Genomic DNA, 27,430 nt, shown 5'->3' on the forward strand with positions numbered 1-27,430 from the left:
GTGTTAACGAAACCAATATTTATACAAAAAATTGAACATTTGCTGCAACCAGTGCCTTGAAAATCATTTTCCATAATAAAAAATGATAAACATATTTTTTATTATCCCTTTTTATCAAATATTACAGCGATTACAAAATCATTAATCTCATACATATGCAACATCTATTAATCTGCACATACACATACATAAACATATCATGTTTTTAAACATGCAGACTGATTTCATAAGTTCATGATAACGTGGTCATTTTAGAAGTAAATTACAATTTCACAGTTAAAATTTTCGATATAAAAATTGCAGCTTATATTAATTTAGATCTTTACTTTATTGAGTTTCAATAGTATTCGTAATTGGTGTGTATTCAAATACACTTAAAATATATATATAATTCATTATATTTTTCATTCATTGATAATCCATAAATGTATATGTTCACTAACAAAAAAGAAAATTCTAGAATATTTCTATACCAAACATTTAAATCAAATACGCCCAAAAGTAAAAAAAAATAAAAAATATTATAATAACATGAAAAAAAACCAAAAGATGTTGCACAAAATTGGTAACAGATATGTTACATGAGTAAAGATGCATGTATATACGGTGTTCTGTCATTGATCATTAAGCTCTCCTGAACTGTTGTTTAGTTGTATCAGTTGTTTTTGGTTGCTAAATAACAAAATCTTACAGTCTACATGTATATATTCGTTTTCGTTAGATACTAATGGAGTTTAAAACTCTGTCTGGAAGTAGCCATTCATACGTGTATTCCTGGACTTGGTTTTTATTGTTCCCTTTAATAATGTCGGCGTTTCTATCATATATTTCTTTTCGAATGACTTCCAAGTTTTGCTGAAAACTAAAAATTAATTCAAATATTAAATGTTAACGGTAAACTTTCATAATTAACGAATGTCATTTGTTTAATTATGCAGCAACATTTTTAAACACGAGCCTTCAATACGAACTTTTTTACAAAAATCCTTCCGTCCATATCCATTGATTTCAAATAAGTACATTTGTAGTTTCCTAGACTGTTTGTGAGTACAAGAGTCAAAATCTTCATAACTGAAATTGCGGAAAAGAATTCCTTGCTGTCAGGCATACTGACATTGAGACCAATCTGTTAGGTAAAAAATAAATACATGTTTTGATAAGATATTTCTGCCATAAAATTCTTGAAGCATTCAGTTAAGGTACCACATATTGTTGGTAATACTTACAACTACCAAACGTACTGTCGTCTCAGATAAAAAGACAAATCAAACTTTTCTAGCCTAACTCTTCTTAATCACAGAGTCTGCGTTTATGCAATATCCAAAACTTACAATTTTGCAATGCACTGCATTGCATTAATTTATTTTTTTATTTACATTTTAGAAGGTTTGATTCTGTTGATCATATTTAATCATATTATGTTAATACATTACTTTAGACCACTTTGTTATTTACACTTGTATAACGTTTTATCACGAAAAATACGTGATACATATATGGTGTTAATGCGATTGTTTAAATATGTATTTTTTTAAGAATGCGTTTGTAGTACTTGGCATACGTGATAAATTGTAAAATTAGCTTAATGAAAATTAGTACTGCCCGAACCTGGCTTAAACGCACATTAATATTGATGGGAAAATAAAAGAAATTTAAAAAGCAGATGTTTCATATTAGTGATTGTTTTAGAAATGCTTTTCTGTTATGTTATATCAAATATTTATAAAATTAGAAGATACCTGAAATGTAATTTAAAAGTTACATATAAGTATTGTACCTTCCAGAGCATTCCTTAGGATAACTTATTCAAACAATTGCATTATTGACAGAAGGACGGAATGACGGAAGGGCGGAATTATAGAGTGATAGGGGCATAAAAATAAGTAGTAGTCAAAACAAAAGACGTTCAAAGGTGATTTTTTGTGTTTGGGTAAAACTTTAACCAAAAAAAAATGAACTACCACTGCATCATCGGGATGGCCATGTAACGTCGCTGCAAAGTTAGGTGGAAAAGCGTATTGGTCATACGCTGGAAAACTGGTCGCAGAATGTTCTACGCTACAGATGTAGATGAAATTAGTTAAAACATCTACGAGGGTTTGGAGATTGTCGAATTCGGGAATACCCTTTAATTGAAATATAAAAACAAATTAATAAATAACAAAATAAGTTTAGCTAAACATTAGCTCTTTGATATATAACAACACGGGTACAGCTAATCAAATGTACATGTACTCATAAAGTTTATCTTTCCATTCAACGAAATAAAAAAAGTAACATTGACCTTTATACATATGCATGTGTATCCTAATTTTATTATCATGAAAAGTAACCCTTCAAAGTTCTTGTTTCTTTGTTAAAAATAAGTAATAAAACGTTTATGATACGACATTGATTTGAATTAAGCCCGTGGTGTCAACTAAAACCAGCATTTAACGCATGAATGATTATATAACGGTATATATGTTTGAACATCACATTCATTCCACATCCTCCTCCCTTATTCATTGATCTCGGACGAACAAGTTCCTCTCTAAATGCTTGAATCTCTTGATCATCACGCACATTCAGATCATTATCTACAAAGGTTGGAATTTAAAAATTTTAAAAAATCTGATGAGCAATGATTATGTTATTTTCTCTCTTTCCTTTTGGTTGATATACAATAAAAGTAATTTGGAACATCCTGAACATTCTAAGGATACTGATTTATTGAATACTTACTCCTGTAATAGTGTGTTGCATATTCCAATACATATTGTTGTATAGCCCCATGCAGACGTAAAGCGTCATCTTTGAAGAAATATCCCGGTATTTCCTTTATACAAAATCGCAAACTTTATTCATGATGAATACATGTTACAATTCGATTAAATGTTTTGATCAAATAGTTATCAAAAGATGTATGAAGAAAGAAATTAAGACATAACTGTGAGAGAGAGAGAGAGAGAGAGAGAGAGAGAGAGAGAGAGAGAGATAAACAAAATATAAATGCATTCGCTTCTCTCAAATTCAGGCTAGCATGAATGGATGCATTTTGTTGATATGTCCAGGTTTTGTTTCTGAAAGAATGGATATACATAATTTAAAACAAATGTACGATCTTGTTTTATCCATAATTTCCAAACACAATTGCTCTAATATTAAAACTTACAGGATGGCTATGAGTTTCAGCATATGAACATGTCCAAAGTACATATCTTTGTCCACGAAACCCCCAGGTTTAATTAATGCTAATTTAGCATCTCTTAAAAAAGAAACATATACAAATTGCTATAAAATCGAATATGTATGAATATAATTATACGAAATGAAATGAACAGATGCATGTAGCTTAACAATTAATTTTACAAATTTCATATTTACCTATAATCAATTTTTATATGAAAAAAATTATAATGTTTTTAATTTAAGAACGTCGTAATAATAATAATAATCTTGTTATAAAGATATTGTTAAAGTTTTGTGAAATAAAGATAAAAAAAACCTTTGCTTAAAATCCAAACTTTCTAATCTTTATTTACAATGTAAATCCCCCACCCCCTTAAGAAATGAAAAGGAAGAAAACAAAAAAATTCCAAAATAAAAAATAAATAATAATAAAAAAACACAAATCAAAATCAAATGAAAAAAAGCCTGATTTATATAAATTAACAAACTTTGTTAAGGATTAGATTTTTTTGGTACAAATATTCTATATTCAATTAAAATAACGAATAAAGATATTAACCTTTTTAAAGTTATTGATGAATAATTATCTTTAAAAATATGATTTAAAAAAAAATTGTGTTGTTTTAATTGTATGGATAAAAAAGTTAATGCGTTGGTCACACAGATTTCAAAAATAAAATATACTAAGAACTAAACAGATATGGCATCAGTGTGACCTAAGCGAATGCAAGTGACTTTATACTATATAGAAAACTGAAATCCGATTCAAATCATTTATGGGTACTTACTTGTTTATGATGTGCATGTACTGGAAATGGGGCAAGAGCAACTTGTAGATAGGGTGTCTGTCTGAGAGATTTCTATGCATACAAACACTCACACCATCCATAAGCATGTGCGTGAAACCTAATGAGAATAAGACATCAGAATATAGATTTTTTTTTTTAATTGCCTTTTATCCTCAACATTTTAATCTTTTACACCAAGGCAACATTAATTTACTAATATTACTTAATTCAACTTAACATAGCATAAATAACTGAAGGTTTTATGTTTTTACTATTTTTGACACTTTATTGGAAAGTAAAATATCATTAATTGGACATAATAAAAATCAATGCTATGAACTTAATTGGTTACATTCTTTTCAAAATATGGAAAAACTGTTCGAGTCTTGGAAAAAAAGAAAATTAACTATATTTGGAAAAGCATGCATTGTTAATTCACTAGCTATATCTAAAATAATTTATGTGGGTTCTATTTTACCTATGCCTGACCCTGAGTATATTAAACAACTGAAAAAGAGCATATTTAATTTCATTTGGAATAAAAGAGATAGAATAAAAAGAGATACTGTAATTGGAAGACAAGAAGATGGCGGTATAGGAGTTGTTGATATTGAATCGAAGTTTAAGGCCTTGAAAGCTGCATTGTGTAGAATATTGATTGACAAAACATGCATAATTAACAAAATAGTTGATAGTTATCTAAGAATTTTAAATGTAGATATCAATTATGTATTAAACTTATCGGAGACTAATAACTCAAATTTTGAAATAATTTTTAAACTTCCTATTTTTTATAAAGAAGTATTTTGTAGTTTCAATGATTGTAAAAAATCCATTGACATTAATAAATTATCTGATATAAATTTTGCTAAACAACCAATTTGGAACAATATTTTATTTCAATTTGATAATAAAACAATCTGTCATAAAAATTGGATTCAAAGCGGCATATTGTATGTAAAGAACCTTTTTAATGCTGATGGCCAATTCAAAACGCTTCAAGAATTGTCATCTACTTTAAAACAAAAAACTAACTGGATGTGTGAATATAGAATAGTTAGAAATTCAATATATAAAAAATCACTAAAATTTGATATGAAATGTTGTCAATATATACAAAAAGTATCCAATTGTGATTTTCTTTTTATTAATGGTTTACATTGTATTGAAGACAAAAGATGTAAATTTTTTTACGAAAATTTGTTGTTCAAAAAATTCAAGCCTCCCTGTCACCAGGCAATGTTTAAAAGACTGTTTTCAGTGGGAAAAGAATATTGGAATGACATATACAAAAACAAAGTAAAAGATATATATGACAAACGAATATGTGAATTTAACTACAAAATGCTTAACAATACAGTGTGCTGTAACAGCTTTCTTTTTAAATGCAAGTATAGGTCTTCTGCTTCTTGTAATATGTGTAGCGAAATTGAAGATGTTAAACATTTGATTTTTGAGTGTGAACATGTTAAGATGATATGGTCAACTTTAAGCATAGTTTTAGGATTTGATATACAGTGGAAACATGTTATTTTGGGTTTTTATTTTGAGAGAAATACAAAAATACGCTATTTTAATACTATTGTGTCATTCATAGCATACAATATATTTAAATATAAAATGTGTTGTAGATCTCAAAAGAGAACAGAGACATATAATGAATTAGTTTTATATTTGAAAAACAATATCAGATACAATATCGATGTACTTGTAAATATGTCAAAAATACAAATGTTTAGAATTAATATTGTGAAGTTTGCAGATATGCTGTAATTGTTATAATACATGTTATATTACTCCATGACTACCTATCTTTGCCCGAGATAGTTGGATTTTGTTAATGGGCTGATTTGTGAAATAAATTAAAAAAAAAAAATATCAATTATTATCAAAACTTTTTAAAAAAAATATTCTTATTATAACTACCATGACTACAATAAGCATGTCAATCTTTAAAGAATTTATTTCTATAAATAATGAAAAATATTTTTTATCTTGACAAATAATCTAAAACCATAAAGTATATTACATAAAGTATGAAAAGCTCGATCAGATTATCATGTTTGAGGTTAATCATCATGCCAAGATCAGTGATATGCTTTTTAAGAAAATTCAACCTGAGCGTTTTGTTTAAACAGTCCGTTCAATACGCATTACTATCCTTTTTGCTTTTAACTTCTAAATGTTGAATGCATGTTTGTCACTATCGTATACATTGATACCAAGACGAGCATTACCTAGATGGGTGATCGATTGGTGATACTGAGCATCTACCATGTTGAACCATATTCTTGCGTTTACCCAGTCTCGAATATCTTCAGCAGTGCCTAACGTAGATGGCTTAAGTACCTTGTAATGTGAGATAATATGCATTTTTAATGAGAAGGCACACATACATACTTCGATTCTTGAGTTTTTTTAAAAAATTGTTTCGCCAAAATAGTTTATATAAGTATTGTTATGAAAGAAAAATCTGAAAGAAATAATATATCACTGAAAATTTTAATGCAAAAAAAAATTATGCTTGGTACATGTTGGTTGAGAGTATATTGTAAATATTAGTTACCTTTCCATTTGCATCGCAGGCATATGTATTTATAGCAACAGGCATAAGTTTTTCTTTCCATACTGTGAATAAAGCTATCGGAACTTCTGGCTGTAAGAAGCGAAATGATGCTTAATGAAATATTTGTTTGCAAATCAGTTCATTTGTCAGTATGTGGAAGAAGAGTTTTCATTGCATTCCGAAACGTGTAGTGATTGTAATGCCCTTTTTAAAATTTGTACCATTATTGAGACTCATTTGGTTGTTATTATATGCAAATTATGGCAAGATTCTATCAAGTCGGGTTAAAAACCTCTTTGTTTATTTTTTAAGATATAAGTTGTTTGATTTTTGAATATTTAATAACCACTTGGTTGAATCTTCCTGCAATATGGGTGTGATAGGTTCAAAAGATAAAGTTTAGCTTTATTTCATGCAATGGTCAATTTGCGCCAATTCTTTTTGTATTGTATTGCATGCTTAAAGATCAAACTTAATTTTAACCTACAATTATGATTATCATAAAAATAATAATAACTAGACACGATCTCGTTGCGAGCAACGAGGAGGTCTTCCGTCCGATTTTTAGAATGTGATATGACGTCATCGGCTTTCATTTTCGACAAAAAAACATGATCTGGAAAAGGTGTTGAATACTAATGCTTTCCTGTAATGCTTTTTATAAGTTCTCTTACGTTGCTTTTTTTTAAAATTCTTGCATTTCTTCCAATTGAGATAGAAAAGATTAAACTTTTTTACCTCTGACCCCTAAAATCCCTATTAAGGTAACGCATGAAAAAATCATTATATTGTTAGGATATACAACGTATTATACCTTATTTTTCTCTTTTATCCTATCACAAAACAAAAAAGACTTAGGCTCATCTCGATTCTTAATTGGAGGAGTCAATCCATTTTTCTTAATATCAAATGAAAGATCGTTTAACTTTAAACACATTTTGTTCAACAAGTGTTTAGAAATTCATTACCGCGTGAGAGAAAGTTTTTTGGGCCGATCCCTTATCCCCTTATAAGGACCGTTTAAGGACATTTTGAAAGTTGAATTTTGTTTAGTATAGCATTTTGGGCATCTTTTTTTCCATACTGCATTTCCAAAGATTTTTCTTTTCTGATATATGGCTGATTAATTTTTCGGATATTTGACCTCTGGAAACCTATAATTACATAACGCATGATAAAATCATTACATTGCTTGGATACATAACTGTAAGATAACATATCTGCTTTTATGACCTTTCACAAATTATCTTTAGTAAAGAGCTCAAGATGAACAACTTTAGAGCCGTCTGGTCCCCTAACTTGATAGACAAGTCCCCTTTTCTTGATATCAAATGAAAAATCAAATATCAAATTATATCTGGGTGATCAAAATTTTGGACGTTTGACCCCTTAAAACCTAATCACCTAACTACGTAACACAGGATAAAATCAATAGATTCATTGGATACATAACAGTTGAGATTAATTCAAAATTTGAAATTTTCTTTAACTCCCGTGATTATGAATGATAACAGTTAATGTTAAAGCTGCTTAGTCCCGATTTTCAATTAAAAAAAAGTCTACGCTATTAAACAATGGTTTAAAAAGCTAAGTATGTGGGCAATAATATACGTTGCAGTAGTTTTTTCCCGTAAATTAAGTCATATTTAAAAAAAAAAATAATGTACATGTTGAACCTCGTTGAATCCGGATATGTGTATTCCAGAATGCTGTCCAATCCGGCGACATTATTTTGACATTCCTTTCATATTTGTTTAAAATGTTATGCAATCCGGATCCTGCCTATTCTGTAAACCGGCGTTATGAAAAAAACTGACTGCTAATAATTAGTAAGAGATATCTCCCGTAGTCCGGCCACTTATCGATTGATCGGCCTTCTGCGAGATAGTTAATGCTCAAATAATCTATCGACCAATTTTTCTGTCGTTGATATTGATTTAAATAAATGTGAATATAGATCCAAACTAGCAACTCATTTCAGTTTATACCGTTAAGTCTTGTTATATAAAATACGCTTTTTTGCCAAAATTAGATAATTAGGTTATAGTTCATCCCATTTTTTAGGCCTTGATTCAGGATACTGCTGGAGTAAGACTGCCGATATCGTTTGTTATCCCCGTTGCATGGTTACACGTACAGAGTTGCATATTATTCTGTCAAAATGCTCAATGGTTTTTTTTATAAGATTCTCATTCTTATTAATATTTATCAGTTGTTCCCTGCATCAAAACAATTCTCGCCATTAGGTATTTCAGCCATCCGTTGACTTGTTAATGTTTGTTTAACAACTTCTGGTAAGGCATGCACTTTTCAGGTTAATCGAATGTTTTTGAATTTATCAATAAAGATGATTTGATTGAAAAAGTATTTCCATCGTATGTATTCCGTAATGGATTTATTGTTCGGGTTTTCCGAAAAAAATTAAAATGAAAATTGGCACCGTTAATAAAATCGCTGAAATCTAATATATTTCAGAAGAATTGAAAATTTTACAAGAATATGCACGATCGAGGCTTACTGCATTTAATACTAATTAATTTGCAACAATGTCCTCTAAACCGGGTGTTGTCTTATCCGGCCTCTGAGACAAGGTTTGCTGTACAATGTACAAATTTATTTACAAAATATTTCGCCTCGTGTATAGACTAGCTCCTTACTTCGAAGCTAGTATGCTTGTATTACGACTTTGACATCTTTCCTTTTTATGTGATCTATCATAACATATAAAATATACAGCATGACTATTAAAAGAACAAAAATAAAGCAGTGTACATTTGTTGATTAATAGTTTTTAAGTTTACGTTTTTTATAATCGATGCTTAACATGCAGAATGAATAAAACAAATCATTCGGAAGATGAAACCAAACGGTTTTCTTTTCTAAACATTAACATGATATATTTTTGGGGTTTTCTTATACCCAATTTTTTAAAATTACTATGAATATTTTAAACGTTAAAAGGAGAGCAATTCCGTGTAAATACGTCTATAACTTTGTAAGATCATTCATTTGGTTTGCATGGAAAATTATTTGATACTGTAATGGCCAACAAATCGGAACATGCAACTTAAATGGGCACCTAACATTGAAGGGAAATGAAAATATCCAGTGGATCTAAATGTTAAAATATTCTTATGATAAAATTTTGTATTTATGGCAAACATAGATTTATTATTTTTTATCTCCTTCAATATATAATTGCACTTTTGTTTGTATCAATCTCTTCTTTACTCTTTGTCGCCAAATCTGTCAAAATTCGTGGTCGTTTTACCCTCTTGTGTAAACCACGCTAAAATGTTCACAATCCTTGTATCACTTAAGCTGCCTTTTCTCGAACTCTTTTCATTAAATATATTTCAACTGTTACTTTCTACACCCTACTTAATTCTCATTCTCTCTCTCTCTCTCTCAATCTGTTCGATTGGAATAATCCTGTTGTGAAAAGCGCCCTTTTTGTTGAAATGGATGGTGTAATGCATTATATTCTCATCAGCAAAATGTCAGAAATGGACACAGGTGAATGTATTTACATTTCAACTCGTACAACTGTAAAACGCTGTATTATATTCATTGATGGCAGTTTTTCTTTATTTTACGCACTATGAATTTAATCAATGGTTTGATGCATCGTTAACCAATATAATTGAAAATTTAAATAATTTAACAACGAATCAATGTATGATAACGTATACAAGTAAACACGAGAAGCATGTGTCCTAGACTACAGCGAATCGGTTGTCCACTTGCGCGGCGTCTCCCAGCCCGTGTTATGTAAATGTACCCTGTTTCCCTAGAAAAGAATAAAACTGTTTAGACAGTTTCCGAATGTAAGCTGATACACTGTCAATGGTAGTAGGTAGAGGTATAATCTTTTTTTTAATTTACTATTCAAATTGTTAAATCGGATTACATTGAGTTTGCAGCTACATAAATAAACCCATGTGTGCATTACAGCAAGACGCAAATCTTGTGTATTAGAAAACGGCAGTACGCTCGCTAGTCCAGCTAGCCGCGACCTATTTCTCGGCCGCGGGCAAAGATGTTCACATACACAGCTCGGAATTCAGCTAGATTTTAAATGCGACTCAAATGCATTGCATAGAAGCAGCTTTTTATCCATAATGTGTTTCACTAGAAATAACTAAACTTTTTAAACACTTTCCTCATGTTAACTGGTACCCATTATGTCAGTTATACGCACAAATACCACGTTTATTTGTCAAATAAAACACATAAACAATTATAAATGCCCTATTGCAGATCTACATTTTTTTGACTATCATTCCTGAGATTTTGAACTCAAAATCTTTTTTAGTTTATGAGATCCTTCGTGGACAAGCCGACCCTCTAAAAATCGTTCAATTGTTTATATCTCAAAACTGGAAATGACGTCCCAATAAAAAAAAAATCCAATAAGGTTCAGAGCAATATCTATCAGATCTGAAAGTTTCACGTAAATCAGCCATGTAGTTTTTGAGAAATCGTGTACACAAAATTTGTAAGAAAAAATAAGAATAGGGAACTAAAAAGAAACCGAACAAAAGCAATAAGGTCTTCCGTTGGAAACGGAAGACCTTAATAATCATAATAATAACTAGAGCAAAGCTCGTTGCAAAGCAACGAGTGGGTCTTCCGTTAATGTCGGAAGTAAAGCTGGAAGTTCCTGTAAGAAGCAGAACTCTTAAACCAATACAAGTGTAACTAAAATAAAAAGATAAAACAATCGAATTATTCCTGGTACGACTTAACAAAATCCGAATGATTTTAGGTATGAATTAACAAAAACCTTTCTGATTTCAAGAACGACTTAACAAAAAAATCCGAATGTGTTCAAGTACGACTTAGCAATTATTTTTGGTACGAGTTAATTTACTTTGAACATTACGCTATTTTTTAAACCAAGTACGCGGAATCAAAATTTCCGGAAAAATCAATTTTCAAACCCCGATATCTCTGTAATGCATCGTCCGATTTTAAAACGGCTTTCAGTGTTAGATTCGGCATAATAAGCTCTACAAAACACATAGTCATTTTTGATTTGATCAGAAAATTCATTTTTTCGAAAAATTTGTTTCACTCCGTTGGAAATGGAAGACTCTAATAATAGAAAGAAACCGAAGAAAAACAAAAAGGGTCTTCCGATGGAAAACGGAAGACCCTAATAATGACTATCCAACCAACGTGATTTTTTCAGCTAAACCACAAAATAAAAAAATATATAAAAATATATATATAAACATAAAAACAGAACATCAAATCATTAATACAACCTAAACAGCATGGAAATTAATTTGCTGTTTAACATAATACATAATATATCCTGGTAAGGTATGTGAAATAATAGAATATCAAAAAAGTACTCCTAATTTATACATATATTTCCCGTAATGAAATGATATAAACTTACCGTCTGTGCACCAACTGCAACGTCTGTCAGGTCTACTGCATACAATGTTCCATTTTGAGCATGCATTGTTAATGAGATGCCCCCAAGATATGGATGTTTATCTTGTATGTCGTATGCAGAGGAAACAAACCTTTAAAGACATCAGTTCAACAAAGAAATTATTATTAAGTATTTTAATATTTGTTGTGCTTATGCTACAAAGGGTGATACAGCAAGTGAATGTCTTTATTAAACATTTTTTTTCTTATTTGTTTGAGATCATTTGTTTATATTTTCAATTCTCATAAAGTTATTTTTTACGCAGTTTGTTAACGGCGATGTTCAAAATATATAGGTACCTACGAAAAATATAACGCACTTATAAAATTTTAAAGAAAAATAGAATTATATTATTATCGTATTTTATACATTCTTATACCTGTTTTTATTCAATGTAATTTATGTTAAAAAGTACGATGACAGAAAGCAATTTGCAAATTATATACAAATACCAATTTATTTGGATTTTTAGGTTTTATATCTATTATTCAATGAAAAAATCAAATATCAACACCAGCTTTATTGTGAAATATAGCCCTCTCTCACTTTGTACCGTTTGTATTCCTCTCTCTGAGAATGTCCTTATTTATTTGAGTTGCAATAACATCATTCAAAACAAAATCTAAACGTAATTAGTGCACAAAAAAGTGGATTTCATCGAGAATTTGACAAATATGTATTGGCCATTGCAATTTTTATCGAAATTATCATATTGAAATTTAATTGATGATATTCATTTAATTAATATTAACATTAACTTTTGCAGTTGTGTCATATGTTTATGATAATATGCGCCTTATGATATCAATATGGTTTTCTATAAAATCAATAGCCCTAAGTCCTTACATTATAACTTATGCTAGTTTGCTTGTCTTTCTGTTAGTTCTCAAAATGGCTGGCACCATATAATGAGGACATTATGATATATTTATTTCAGAATGTAACATCTGATTTAAGCATTTAAGGACACTTCATTTAAACCCTTGTGTATATAGAAGCCGCATATTACCCTTAATCAAATAGTTGCATGATACATCTATTATACATAGCCTTAGTTCACCAACAAAATGTTTCGTCATCTGCGTATGCTAAGCAGATGCATGCACTCTTTTAAAAGAGTTAAACCATACATACTCTTGAGGAACTTCATGAACTCGTTTGATGAGATTGCGAGTTACTCCATTCAGCCTCTGCCATGCAAACCAGTGGTCAGCTTGAGCTCGCTGTAACTAAAATGAGTCGTGAAAACTTAAAAAACTATTAGAAAAGTAATTGGTTTCTTACAAAAATTGTGGAATACTTGATATAATAGCTTTTATAGAATTAAAACAGAAATTCAAGAACTATTCCTTGTTTTTAAAATATACGTCTTTTTCATTACATATGTAAAAATTTAAGGATTAAATCTGTATATCTATTCTTTCAGGTATAGTACATCCGTCCATATTTATCTGAATAAAAGTACATTATAATTAATTAATTTGCGATATTTGATTAAAACAAAATACGTTTTAAAGAACTATGAATGATAAGAGTTAAATTTGGCCCCCTTAATTCGCCATTTTTTAAGTGTTTCGGGTACAATGAAATGTTAACTAATTGTTTAGAAGAGTTGATATAACATATATTTTTCATCTATTTATTTGATCTATTTGCACTCACTGGCAGTATCTGACGTCAGAAGTGACGCCATTTCTATAATTCAATCAAAATCAGCCAAAAATTGACATTTTTCTTATCTATTTACAAATGGGATATATAGAGCGCATGCTTGAACAAGGAAAATTTTTTTGTCACTTATTAGTCTTGGCTAGATACATCTCTGATTAAAATCTTTTATTTGTTCAAGAATGCGCTCTATGTTTTCGGAAGGAAAAACAGCTTGAAAACAAGCTGTTTTACGCTAAAAATGCAAAAATGGCGGAAAAAGGTTGTCTTTACAATGTCATTGTTCTAAATTGTGGGCACTTGAACCAAAATGAATATTATGTAAACACATCACATACATATCTGTACTAAGAAAACAAAGAATGATAGTAAAATAATGATGTTCATTTTAGGGGGCCATTTCAGGCCCTTATCATATATAGTCCTTTTGGAAAGCTTAAAATATTAAAATTCCCAGCGGGATTCGAACATTTGACTTATTCATTTTCATTTGACTATGATTCATAGTTAATCTTCTAACTCACTGCACTACGCTGTTGAGTGACAATTTTGAAAAATAATATATTTATAAAATTGCACTTGATTTCATTGTTTATTACGATAAATAATACGCCACAACATGTCCTCCACTACATGTACCTTAAAGTAACAGTAACGAAGAATGTGTGATAAATGAATATCAATAGCTGTTCCGCTATCTGTAAACTACGAAAGCCGAGAAGGATCATTCGAGATTCGAGATTCGAAATACGAGATTCGAAATACGAGATTCGAGATTCGAAATTCGAGATTCAGTATCTAAATTAACCAATCAAATCATGGATCTGAAACCTGTATCCTAGCAACATCAAACTGTTCTAAATAAAGATTATTCGTGCATGCTCTTTCCTACAAATAAATGTCTTAATAGCTCTTATTAAGTGGTTATAAAATGGTTAAATTAACATTGATTAATTAACCCCACACAGAATAAACAATTAAATTAGAAATAACACTGTTGGCTTTGCGAATCTAAGTGGTTTTGTTGCCCTGTATGTATTTCCCCCCGAATAATTTTAACCCAAAGTGTATTCGCCCCAACTGTGTAAAAATCGGCTCGCGAAGAAAGATCTGTTTAATCTAAATGTTTTAGCTATGAAACGAAACTCAATAAAATAATCGACATGTCAAAATATAGGTTATGATAAAGTTTTAAACCATAGAAGATATAATGATTTACAACCTCAAAGACAGAAATCCAGATAAGAATAGTTTATTGTAGGGTATGGCACTGCCACTGTCGATATGAGAGAGAGAGAGAGAGAGAAAGAGAGAGAGAGAGAGAGAGACAGACAGACAGACAGACAGACCGACCGACCGACAGACAGACAGACAGACAGTTTTGTAGTGTCAAATTCAGTTTTGATTTAGAATTTGAAATTGATTTGATTTGTTACAAGCATATATAGACAATAAGTAAGCCTATAAAACGAGAAAAGAGAGGAGGTAGCTAGGGTAGGGCAGACCAACTAGCAAGCTTTTATTTTAACGGTGTTAGCGCACCTGTGATTTACATCTACTCTCTCTCTCTCTCTCTCTCTCTCTCTCTCTCTCTCATCGCCTAGCATTTCCTTTTCTGTGAGGGGGTTTGGGGTATTTGTGATGTCTTACATTAGCTAGCGAAAATGATAAAAAAACATGAAATTTTCTTTAAATTGTGTGCGGATGTTGTACGCCAATAATCTGTTTACAGTATATACATTACCGGGGGGGGGGGGGGGCTATATAATCCTAATTAATTTGTCAGTTATTCTGTCCCCACTTTGTTTTCTCTTCGTTTTTCAGGGTTTTTTTTATTTGGCTCGGCATATCAATATAAAACTTTCTGTGTAGCTCCATAACGATGCACTGTAGATAAATTATATATATTTGTATTTTTACTTTTGATAAACAGGTACATATCCGTACTTGATTTTTAATTTGACTCTTATAATCGGATTTAATATTCCAATAATTATAGGGTAGGAAAGAGTAGACGGGACTTTTTTGCGCATATCCTACTGTACCATTCATTCAACACAGGTATTAGCACTCATCGAGTTCGACTTGCTTTCCTTTTCTTTCATCCACTGGATTTAAAGCTATTAATTTTTGAAAATATTTTGAATTTATGGCCTGATTATATATAAATTAGAGCTGCGCTGGTGCATATATTTATCCAAATGGACCAAAATATAACCAAATGAATCTAAAAATTTTGACAAAATTAGTTTTAAACGTCCGACTCTTTTTCAATTCTAATCGGGTATGTCTTTTAGAAAAATCTTGAACCACACACATTTTAGCAAATAAAACGACAATTGTTTCATTTTTTATGGGGAGGGAGGTGGTGCCGGTAAAGGACATGTATTGCTTGTGGCAGTTGTGCTATACTCTCATTTGTTATAATAGGTAATACTACATGTACATATTGATATAAATTGAAAGTTTCCAACTTAACTGTACATAGCTTCTATCACGCATTTTGACCCGTGCGATAGTTAAAAACAATTTTCAAAGCATTTAATGTAATTCAACCGATCATTTTTGAAATTTAATTTTTTTGATCCCCGCCTGATACGTCCGCCTTCTTATATATTAGAATTACATGTACGTTGACCATATGTACACATTAACTTAATCGGCTATGTTATGGGACGATAACATTTTTTATCAATGTTTTGGCAGGATATGTAACAAATAACAGCCTATTTGTGGCTTTTTGCACTGATTATTTGAGATAATTTGCCGCCATCTTTTATGCATTCCACACACCACTCACAGTTTCTGTATTTGGTGTTCTGTGTGTATGGCGACAAATTGGTAAATTTGCACCACTCACCCCTTGTAGCTTCATCTTGATTACCTTTTATCTGGCTAAGTGTAATGTAGTAGTATATTTAAAACACACATCTTTGTTTGCAGTGCTTATTTACATCTTTAGAGATTTACTTACAAAAAAGTAAACATTTGTATGACTTATATGTAATTATTGTCAATTTTGGTGCGGGGGGGGGGGGGGGTAGGAAACTACAGAGAAACTTAACTTGGCTGTGAAACATATGCTTTTATTCTTTCTTGTTGATATATCAATGAATGAATTATAACAAAATATATGTACAACAATTAATTTTGAAATATTCATGCACAATCAAATAAAAGGTTTTACTGTTCTCTGCACAAGAAATCGGCAATGTGAACAAATTGGCACCCTATCATCCCTACCTTTAATTGTAGAGAGTAGGTATCCTTCTATATTGAAAACAATTCCAAAAGTAAGACTCATAATAAGTTGTTTACTGAGGAAAAGGAAAAAAATGTATTTATTAATAATTCCGTATGATGTGATAATATCTCAATGATTTGTTTATAATCATAGTACTAGTGTATCACTGTATGCATACATAAAAACGATAAGTAATGCTTATATTTATTAGTGAAACAGGACAGATTATTTATATTTAGATTATTTAGATACATGTACTAATCTTCATGCGAGGATCTAGAAAGGAGGGGGTCAGGGGATCTGGACCCCCTCCTCGGGAAAATTGGAGCTTATTAAATTTACATAGTAAACATTTTTAAAATTGGCCTAGGACCCCCTACAAAAAAAATTAGCTACGCTTATGAAGTTCTCTACCATAACCGCATTTTTACACAAAAGGGGTGAACAAACACGGGTTTTAAACTATTACTTGTGGTGAAATACCTTAGGGTTCAAACGCATCAGGTGGAAATGCACCAGGGCAAACAAAATCACTTAAATCTGCGAAGCACACTCCATTATTACTAGTCTACTTAGATACTCTGTGTAGAAATAAATACAAATAATTATTTAGTAAGGTAGGGAGAAGTGAACATAGCATTTATTTGTATATAAGAGCATGTACGTATGATTTTTATTTAGAACAGTTTGATGTCGCTAGGATAAATATTTTCAGATCCTTGATTTGATTGGTTAATTTAGATATTGAATCTCGAATTTTGAATCTCGAATCTCGTATTTCGAATCTCGTATTTCGAATCTCGAATCTCGAATGATCCTTCTCGGCTTTCGTAGTAAACTAATGTATAATTCGTGTACATTCTAAATCAAAGTCACCGATGAAATGAATGACATCCATAGTTTATATATATATATATATATATATATATATATATATATATATATATATATATAAAGCACAGAGATATTCACCTTTTTGGAGCTCCACCTCCGCCCCGGCCGGGGCTTGAACTCACGACCTCTGGAACCCATTCTCCTAGCAGTGAGCGGCCACCGCGCTAACCACTGGGCCATCTAGGCAAGACAAAAATCTTGCTTTCGATGACGAAGGGAAACTAGCGCGCTGGTCGCTCACTACACGGTCGTTTGAGATACAGGTGGAATCTGTATCTCAAACGACCGTGTAGTGAGCGACCAGCGCGCTAGTTTCCCTTCGTCATCGAAAGCAAGATTTTTGTCTTGCCTAGATGGCCCAGTGGTTAGCGCGGTGGCCGCTCACTGCTAGGAGAATGGGTTCCAGAGGTCGTGAGTTCAAGCCCCGGCCGGGGCGGAGGTGGAGCTCCAAAAAGGTGAATATCTCTGTGCTTTATGTATATCTTTATCATTCACTATGGGCAGGTATATGTCAATTTGAGAGTTATTGCAATGTTTGTGCTTATTATTTATATATATATATATATATATATATATATATATATATATATATATATATATATATAATCCAAAATAAGTAAAGTTAATCCACACAAGTAATAAATAATAAAAAATAACAGAAAGCCGATTCAAAACTCTACCGGTTTCATTAAAATCTTCAGGAGTTTTGAACAATCACCATAGATACATAAGATACATACATTTCAAATGATCATTGTGACGTCATATAACATCAAGTATATGTTGCGCTTTTCAGAGTTCATTATGATGTCATAGTATAAGCGTTTTATAATAGTACGGGAAAAACATAAAATATATTCAAATATTCCATAATTGTACAAGAAAAACATAAAATATATTGAAACATTCATTATACTATGACATCTAAGTTCCAATCTAATCTACGTTATTACATGTGCAGGATGTGGAGAAAACTATATTGGTCAAACCGGAGATACCCTCAGACATCGAATGACCGTCCACCGACAACAAATTCGTGAAACAAAATGCCAGTGCACGGCTGTTAGCGGACATCTCAGAAACTGTGCCAAGAACATTTTTCCGAACTTTACAGTGTGTCCTATTTATAAATTTTATAAAGCAACAACCGAAAAAGAGCGTGAAACAAAAGAAAAACATTTCATTTCATTATATAAACCAAAACTGAATGCATTATAATTATGAATGTTTCAATATATTTTATGTTTTTCTTGTACAATTATGGAATATTTGAATATATTTTATGTTTTTCCCGTACTATTATAAAACGCTTATACTATGACGTCATAATGAACTCTGAAAAGCGCAACATATACTTGATGTTATATGACGTCACAATGATCATTTGAAATGTATGTATCTTATGTATCTATGGTGATTGTTCAAAACTCCTGAAGATTTTAATGAAACCGGTAGAGTTTTGAATCGGCTTTCTGTTATTTTTTTTATATATATATATATATATATATATATATATATATATATATATATATATATATATATATATATATATATTGTAAACCTATAGGGTTTGAGACAATTATTTTAATCTAATAATAATAAACATATTGATCATTTTTTTAATAAGATATTTACGATATAATATATTGACCTTTTACAATGTACTTACTATTAAGTACATTGACCTGGAATCTGATCAGGATGTGAAAGTGCAAGACTTTTCCGAGACATTTCCAAAGTAGTAAACAAACTGTTAATCGGATTAAGGACAGTGTAAACAAAACCAGGATGTACATCTATTTAGAGGTGCCGATAAAGGAACAATAATTGAACATTACTAAAATTTATGTTAACATAATATTAACTTAAAAATAAGACTGTGACATTAATCTAAAGACAGCGGCAATTTATATCTTATTATAAATTATTTTGTGAGTTTTCAGGATTTTATCATGATATATTATAGAACTTTATAGTACAAACAATTATGGAATTTGTTTACTTGAATATTAATTTGTTTATTTTGTACGTAAATGTGTGTTATGTATGTTATCATATGAATATACTTGACGGCACTCTTGCGAGAGAGCCACTATACGATCCTCCATACGATCTGGACTTGTACCAAATAAACTATTGGAAAAGACGTTTGATTTGTCTTATTGGCTTACAATATATATATATATATATATATATATATATATATATATATATATATATATATATATATATAAGCACAAACATTGCAATAACTATATATAAAGCACAGGGAAATTCACTTATGTTGGAGCTCCACCTCCGCCCTGATCGAGGCTTGAACTCACGACCTCTGGAACCCATTCTCCTAACAGTGAGCGGCCACTGCGCTACCGACTCGGCCATCTAGGCAAGACAAAAATAATGCTTTCGATGACGAACGGAACCTGGGGCGCTGGCCGCGCACTACAAAGTCGCTTGAGATACAGCTGGAATACAGTTAAACGACAATTCGAGAGGATCGGAACGATACACATTGCATAGATACACATATATAATAAGCACAAACATTGCAGTAACTCTCAGAAAGACATAGACATGTACCTGCCCATTGTGAATGATATAGATATATATAAAGCACAGGGAAATTCACTTATGTTGGAGCTCCACCTCCGCCCCGACCGAGGCTTGATCTCACGACCTCTGGAACCCATGCACTTAGCAGTGAGCGGCCACCGCGCTACTGACTCGGCCATCTAGGCAAGACAAAAATCTTGCTTTCGATGAGATATGTCCAAATTGTTCTTAGTGTCATTGTACAAAACTATCTATTGGTTATGTGATTGAGATCGTGACGACGAAGTACATGAACACGCTTTGCTTATATCTTATTTAAAAAATAAGTTATTATGGTAAAGACAGGACTATCAGTCTCGTTTAAATTCATCTTTTCGTAATTTCTATGGTCGATACAACGACCTTGTCAGCAAAATACAATATTCCACTGGATCCCATGCTGACCGACGTTTTGCATACTAATTGTTAGACCATAACCATAATTAAACACATTATTGTCTACGGACTTCCTTTTTTACGATTACGACAAAGAGCTAACGGCGAGTGTACCCGGTCAGCAGAGCATGCCCACTCTTCCTCGGCACCTGATCCTACCTCTGTTTTTTTTAGGTCCGTGTTGCTCTGCTTTAAATTTGTATTTCGTTTTATGGATTTTTTTTAGATGGTTGACTGTTTGTTATTGTAATTTTGTTCATCTAGTAAGTTGTCAGAATTTGTGTCCGAAACATTTGTTTATGTATTTTATATTATACAATAAAATATGTTCAAACCAAATAAAAAAAAATTTTAATTATTTTTCATTGCATTTTCAAATAGATCATATAGATTGAATGGTCTCTCCTTACTTACAGGTGTTTGATGACAGTCATCTACTGCCTCTGTTCTCCATACTTCGCATCCCTAAATGATAAATATATTGATTGCCACATATACCAATATCAATCAGATATTCTTTTTAAAAGTTTTTAAATATATATTCTTCGTGACCACTATTAGATTAGATGTCATTAACATTGTCGATAATACCTGTACATATGAATAATATAATTTGTAATTAATTGCAAAGAAAATGGTAATATCATAAAGAAATGTTGATGCTTTACAATCTAAACTGAATTCTATTTAATATTTTACAAAGTTTGATAAACAAGTTCTACAATTAATTATCAATATCTCTCGTTGGCACGGATGTTATATTAACGCAAGGGGGTCATTGGTGTTGGAGGAAGGCGGAATATCTGGAGAGAACCCACACAATCTCATAGTAGAATGATTTTCCTATTGAATTAATTTGTGTTATCATTGCCGACCTCTCGCTCAATAATATACAACTATTATTATTTTTGAGGTCAATAAGATGATTTAACTATCCAGGACGTACAATATTTACCAATCCTGAAGCGAGGTTTTGACCGAAAAACAATAATTATTTTATCATATGATTCAGCGAAAAAATTAATACAGATATAATACTGTAGAACAACAAGAAAGAAATGTGTCTATAGGTTATCCACAGCTTGCAAATATTCCATGTGCCTCAATGATCTAGCGGTTTCCGCACTAATATTAACAGTGCAAGTATAGTAGGTTTTTAATTTCCTTTCCTTACCGACGCGGTTGTGAAACTAATGCACTGTTGATTTCGTTGCTTACCTTTGGTTCCGTCAATATCCAACTAGATCTAAAATGATTGATCATTTCCTGTATTGTCAAGTTCCCTTTTCCAAAATGTTTTTGGTATTCTCCGTAAAAAACATTTTCAAATAAAAACCGTAGCTGGAAACAACAACACATGAACATTTAAAAAAAAAGATTGCTTTGACAACAAAAATGTCAAAGCTATGAAATTAGCAATCCATGAATGTGTAAGTCTAAATTACAGCTGCAGTATCTTCGTTTTCAATTATTTAAAAAGGATTTCTAATCGTCCACCGTCTACCCCTGATCCAATTTGGTTAGTTTGTTTTTTAAAGTCTGTAATTTTCCATGAAATGAAAGTGTAACCTAAATCATGAAATCATCAAATTTTACATGCATAAAATTCAAAGAACATTTAATAGCAGAATCATGTTTTCACATGCAGTAGCTTCTTTCATGTTCTTATTTACTGTATACGAGTTTCACAAAAAAAAAAAATATTTTAAAGAGCATTGTACGAGGGTTCTTAGAAAAGTTTGCAGACAAAGTGATTCACGCCACAATTACTGTGTACTTTGAAGGTACTTGTATGTTTTATGAAATGATTACTAAATGGAAATAAGTATGCAAAAAATCATAGAAATTTGATTTTTTTCAAAAGATTAGGCAATTTTTACTTTGCATGGTGTAGGTTTACGGAGCATCATTTCATATTTCCACGATGTCAGGTGACGTCAAACAACTTAAAGTCAAACATGTTATTGTTGAAAAGTAAACACCTTTCAGTTCCACACACTTTTCAAGTCATTTAACCGATTTATAAAATGCACGTTCATATCATTATTTGTCAAGTTTTTGTATAATATCTCTGTCCACGCAGTTTCGACTTTAGATAAGAAAAAAAAGCGAAATCCATAGGTCAAAGATCCGGGGTATGGGGGGGGGCAAGGCTAAAAAATCGGTTTTTACTTTTTTAAACCTCTGTTATTCTAATTGTAAACCTTTGTCCTATAAAAATAGCAGCATTTAGGAACCTTTTGGTCTCCATTGGAGAGTTTCCTGTGTGCACAAAAAATTAAATGAAGGCCAAGTGCTCCAAGATGTTCACTAAGTCAAAGTTTTTGACTCATTTTTTAAAGTCTTGTTTGTCAAAATTCGGCGATGAAACGGTCAATCGAACTTGTCCGCGAATTTTTCTAACAACCCTCGTACATGTATATAGTTCGAACGTCATTGCTATCTGCATATCTGTCTTGGTACCATCTTTCAAAGCGATAAGCCGAAATCTACACGACTAAAACGATATCATATATGTCGTGTAGATTTCGGCTTATCGCTTTGAAAGATGGTACCGAAGTATAACGTTAAAATATAGATGTTGCTACATCTATATTTTTAGATTATACTTCGATAAAGTATTTGTTAACATAGAATGTTTACCTCATGTACCAATGACCTTTTCTCTTCCTTTGGAACTTTGTGTATCTAAAATTGAAATAAATCTTTTTAACAATACAAATTTCTATTAAAGTTAATATAAAAAACATATAAACCAATTGAATTTAAATGATGATAGTTATATTTTCGCGTTTTCCATTTGTCCCCACATTGAGATATGCATCGCAATAAGTTGGGTTTATTGATTCAGAAATTGTTTGCATTACTTCCTTTTTTCAGTTGAACATAATAGGGATTGCATTCTTGTGAGAGACAAAAAAATCAAAATCTGCAGTAAGTTTTCTATCCAAATCAAAATATGATACTTATATGATGATTTTGAATTAATATCATTTAAAAATGACCATGTCATCGACTTTGTTTTTACGGGAGCATAGCCAAAGTGTTGTGTTTTTACTTCTATTTTCAATTTTTCATTAGAAGTTGTACGGAAAGTCTCAGAAGTTATGTACATCATTTTCAGGTTGATTTAGGAAACAAACAAATATCAGCGTTTCTCAAACATTTTATTGATAAGATAATTTACAAATTATACAAAGGGAGGATTTTACTTTAATTCAATGCGAGAATTAAAGCGGGTTAGAATGCAAATGGTTTCTTCTCCTGGTCAAACTCTGTTAACTAATCCATGTAAATAGTTATAAATAAACTTACAACAGTGATATTCCAAGAGAAAGTTTTGCATGTTGAATAATGTTGAAGAGAGTACATATTTAGCATTTTTGCAAGGTCAGCCAGCACTTGCACTATGAAAAATGCGCATTGATGACGTAAAATAACTATTGCGTCCTAAGCGGTTTTGGGTGTTTGTGACGTATTATTGAGTATTCTATGGTCTTAACAATCACTTCATTTAGGTGCGCAATATATCCGTGCAAAGCAAATTGGGTCAATCCTATTTCACATTTATTTACAATGCTGCAAACATGACCCTTTTATTTGATGAATACTCACATGTGAGAAGATAAAAGCTAAACACGCTTCGTAACAAGCATTGTCTAAGACTGACAATACTACATGTACGTTACCAAAAATATGCAAATGCAAAACTTTCTAATAGCCGGTTGCTGGTATCGTTATACTAGGATTGCAAGTCATGTTTGAAAACAGTGTGTTGACTAGTCGAGGAACGCTGATCATATTATCTTGACTTTTTAGTATGTTAATGACATACTTGTTTACCTTCGTACAATATTACGTATAAGGTTTTTTACTAACTGTTTACTGAAATTGTTTTGTCTAGGACTTAAAGTTTCATATGTTACCAAAAAAAAAAAAATAATATATAACAATAAATGCATAGCTTAATTTTCTATTTTTCTACCTTCCTTGTCGGTCGTCTGTGCAAACCTGTCGTCTAAAACAATAATTTTTGTATGGAACAAGTATTTGTTTGGGGTTTTTTCGTTTGCATTTTTGCTTACATTAACATGCTTATTGAAAGTAATTAATGTACCAAATATCTTAATAAGGTGTTTAGATTAATTCTTTTGGCTAAAAGTACATACATGTGTATAAATGAACAAAATATTACAATTCAACAGAAATTTAAATACCCTATTGCTTGAATTAGGGAAAGTAATAGAAAAATGTTGAGTCATGTTAATGATCAGTCTGTTAAAGATGTTGTTAAGGATGATCGAAAACTCAAGAAACGCATTTCATACAACGTTTTGTAGTTTGATGATATATATATATATATATATATATATATATATATATATATATATATATATATATATATATATATATATATATATATATATATATATATATATATATATATATATATAAAAACACATATTGCCAGTAAACTACGAAAACGCCTGCATTAGAGAAACTGACTATACATTTGGTATTTCAACATGTGTGATACGATGTTAGTAAGATATAATTGAATTTTACCTGATAAATCAATATTGACAAAATAAACTATAAACAGATATTCATTTTTGATTAACCAACCTGAAATAATGCAATTATTGTTTATATTACTAGGCCATTCGACATTCAAAAAAATACATATTTAACATATCAAAAATAGTCTTCTGATCATCTAGTTACACTTATACTACTATATTAGAATAATAGACTCGATTTTTTGGTCTTTAATACCGAGAAATCGGAAGAATACTGTTCTAGCATCATTGGTTCTTGAAGATTACAAATTGGTTTTTATTTTTTGTCAGTTAAGCTTCGCTAATTAATAATCAACGAAAATTCCTCAAAAAATCCTGGAAATCACCTGGATTTTTTGCATTTTATAATCTTAAGCTTGCGCAATACATTAACGCTAACGGGATCTTTAGTTTATGTTTCCACAATATCACATCTGCATGAATAAACTAAGAAATAAAAATACAAATACGGGTAAATTTTCATTGGACTTTTACTATATATTCTGTTCATATATATTAATGATTTCTTATGAGAGAAAGCATAAAATAACAAATATACATTTTAACTTAGTACTTACTTTTGTCTTATTGATTACAAAAATATTTGATTACATGCAAAAAAGTTACATTATATTTGTTAGGAGAGTAAAGATAGAATATGTTTTGTCGTAAAAATGAATAATGTCCTACGGACCCAGTTTTACAAAGAAAATACGTGTACGTTGGAGAAAAGGTGTTGAATTCTTCCATTCTATGGATTAAAATTTTTAGTTGAAATGTATTTGCCGTCCCAAAAAGGTTTGTTGTGATGAATTTGACTGTTATTTTCAAGGCAACTTCATTTACTTTCTCCAAAATCGTTCCGGAGCGATTCTGCAATTTTCTGCAACATGACGGGTATAAGGGAGCCATTTTAAATGTGGTGAGGGCCTTTCTCGAGACACAGTTAGATTACTCAAACTAAGGAAAGTGTAGTGAAAATAATAGCAATATTGTATGCGTATAGGTTTGTTATGTAAATGTCAATAATATAGTGTGTCGATGTACCTATTTCGTAAATGTCCGATATGCAATGTTAACGGAACAAAGTCTAGTCTTATTAATAATATCTTTCGAGACTAGATCCCATTTAAAGGAACACAAAAATATAGTTTGGCTATATATTTTTAATTAGTAAAGAGAAAATTATCAACAATGAAATATTTTGTACAACAATATCCCGTTCAAAGTCCAGTTTTATTTCTAGTTATATTTTCATGTTATAAACATTTTAATTCAATCAGTTTGCATAGTAAAAGCAACAAAGACACATTTTTCATAACATTTTAATATTCTAACATCATCAACATGATCGTTAATATTATCAAAGTTGTTTGTTTAAAGCGTTTAAGCAATTTGATTAAAAATGAATCACAAAATTATGTAAATACTTACCAACGGCGGAACATTGACAAGGTCGACTTGATCCTTTTGGTCCTCTGATAAATTGAAAGTGTTTTGCTCCAATTTGTATTTTTTTCTTGCGTTTTGTAAATTCATTTTCCTATTATCAACGTCCTTATCATTTTGAAGGAGTGATACATTTCGAGCATGGCACTTTATGTGCTGAATAACTAATGGAGACCGCAAAAGTAAACGACTTTCCCGCCACATTATCGAAAAAAATTTTACACAGTTAAAATTGAGAGGACTGTACGGATTGATTGAAAAAAAAATGTTTCAAGGAAAGAAATTCTTCTTTTAGCCACTATTATTTGATTAATGGCATGCTTGTTTCTCTTTGTATTTTATATTCTTGAAACCATAGCGGATTGGATTGGCAACGAATTGTTATGGTTACGCAGACAAAAGAAAGGCTAAACATTGAGTTTATCGCGAATCATATTTGGATACTAGTGAACTGAGGGAGGATCCTACCGAGTTTTAAGTAATTGTAAGATCCACTTATACATAAACTTGTCAATCATCAGCTAACATTTTTTACATCTTTCGATCTAATCTTTTATTAAGGTCTTCCGTTTCCAACGGAAGACCTTTCTATTATTGTGCGGGTTAAGATTATTCTTATTTTTTTTCTTCCTAGACGCGAACTTTGAGGCTTCATAT

General features: G+C 31.0%; 1 protein-coding gene across 1 annotated transcript; it reads right to left on the reverse strand.

Annotated features, from left to right (window-relative positions):
• Positions 1 to 90: 90 nt before the first annotated feature.
• On the reverse strand, positions 91 to 26,977 carry LOC128185399 (allene oxide synthase-lipoxygenase protein-like). The gene is made up of 16 exons (XM_052855001.1): positions 26,759 to 26,977; positions 23,409 to 23,453; positions 21,984 to 22,106; positions 21,180 to 21,230; positions 13,106 to 13,200; positions 11,933 to 12,062; positions 6,526 to 6,615; positions 6,197 to 6,308; positions 3,960 to 4,077; positions 3,155 to 3,247; positions 2,975 to 3,062; positions 2,725 to 2,818; positions 2,479 to 2,579; positions 1,962 to 2,126; positions 972 to 1,126; positions 91 to 862 (listed from the first exon to the last, which is right to left on the reverse strand). Exons 1-16 carry the CDS (start codon positions 26,975 to 26,977, stop codon positions 718 to 720), a joined length of 1,824 nt encoding a protein of 607 aa, XP_052710961.1. The 3' UTR covers positions 91 to 717.
• Positions 26,978 to 27,430: the final 453 nt, after the last annotated feature.

The sequence above is a fragment of the Crassostrea angulata genome, chromosome 5 (genome assembly GCF_025612915.1).
Source record: "Crassostrea angulata isolate pt1a10 chromosome 5, ASM2561291v2, whole genome shotgun sequence".
In the NCBI taxonomy this organism is placed as follows: domain Eukaryota; kingdom Metazoa; phylum Mollusca; class Bivalvia; order Ostreida; family Ostreidae; genus Magallana; species Magallana angulata.

What these genes read in the sequence shown, in the direction of transcription:
- LOC128185399 (XM_052855001.1), bottom strand. Translation starts at nt 26,977, where the DNA reads ATGTGGCGGGAAAGTCGTTTACTTTTGCGGTCTCCATTAGTTATTCAG. An exon ending in ATGACTGTCATCAAACACCT is followed by an intron (nt 13,201 to 21,179) that starts GTAAGTAAGGAG and finishes GACTCATTTTAG; the next exon opens with TTACAGCGAGCTCAAGCTGA. An exon ending in CCAATCGATCACCCATCTAG is followed by an intron (nt 4,078 to 6,196) that starts GTAATGCTCGTC and finishes TATTCTCATTAG; the next exon opens with GTTTCACGCACATGCTTATG.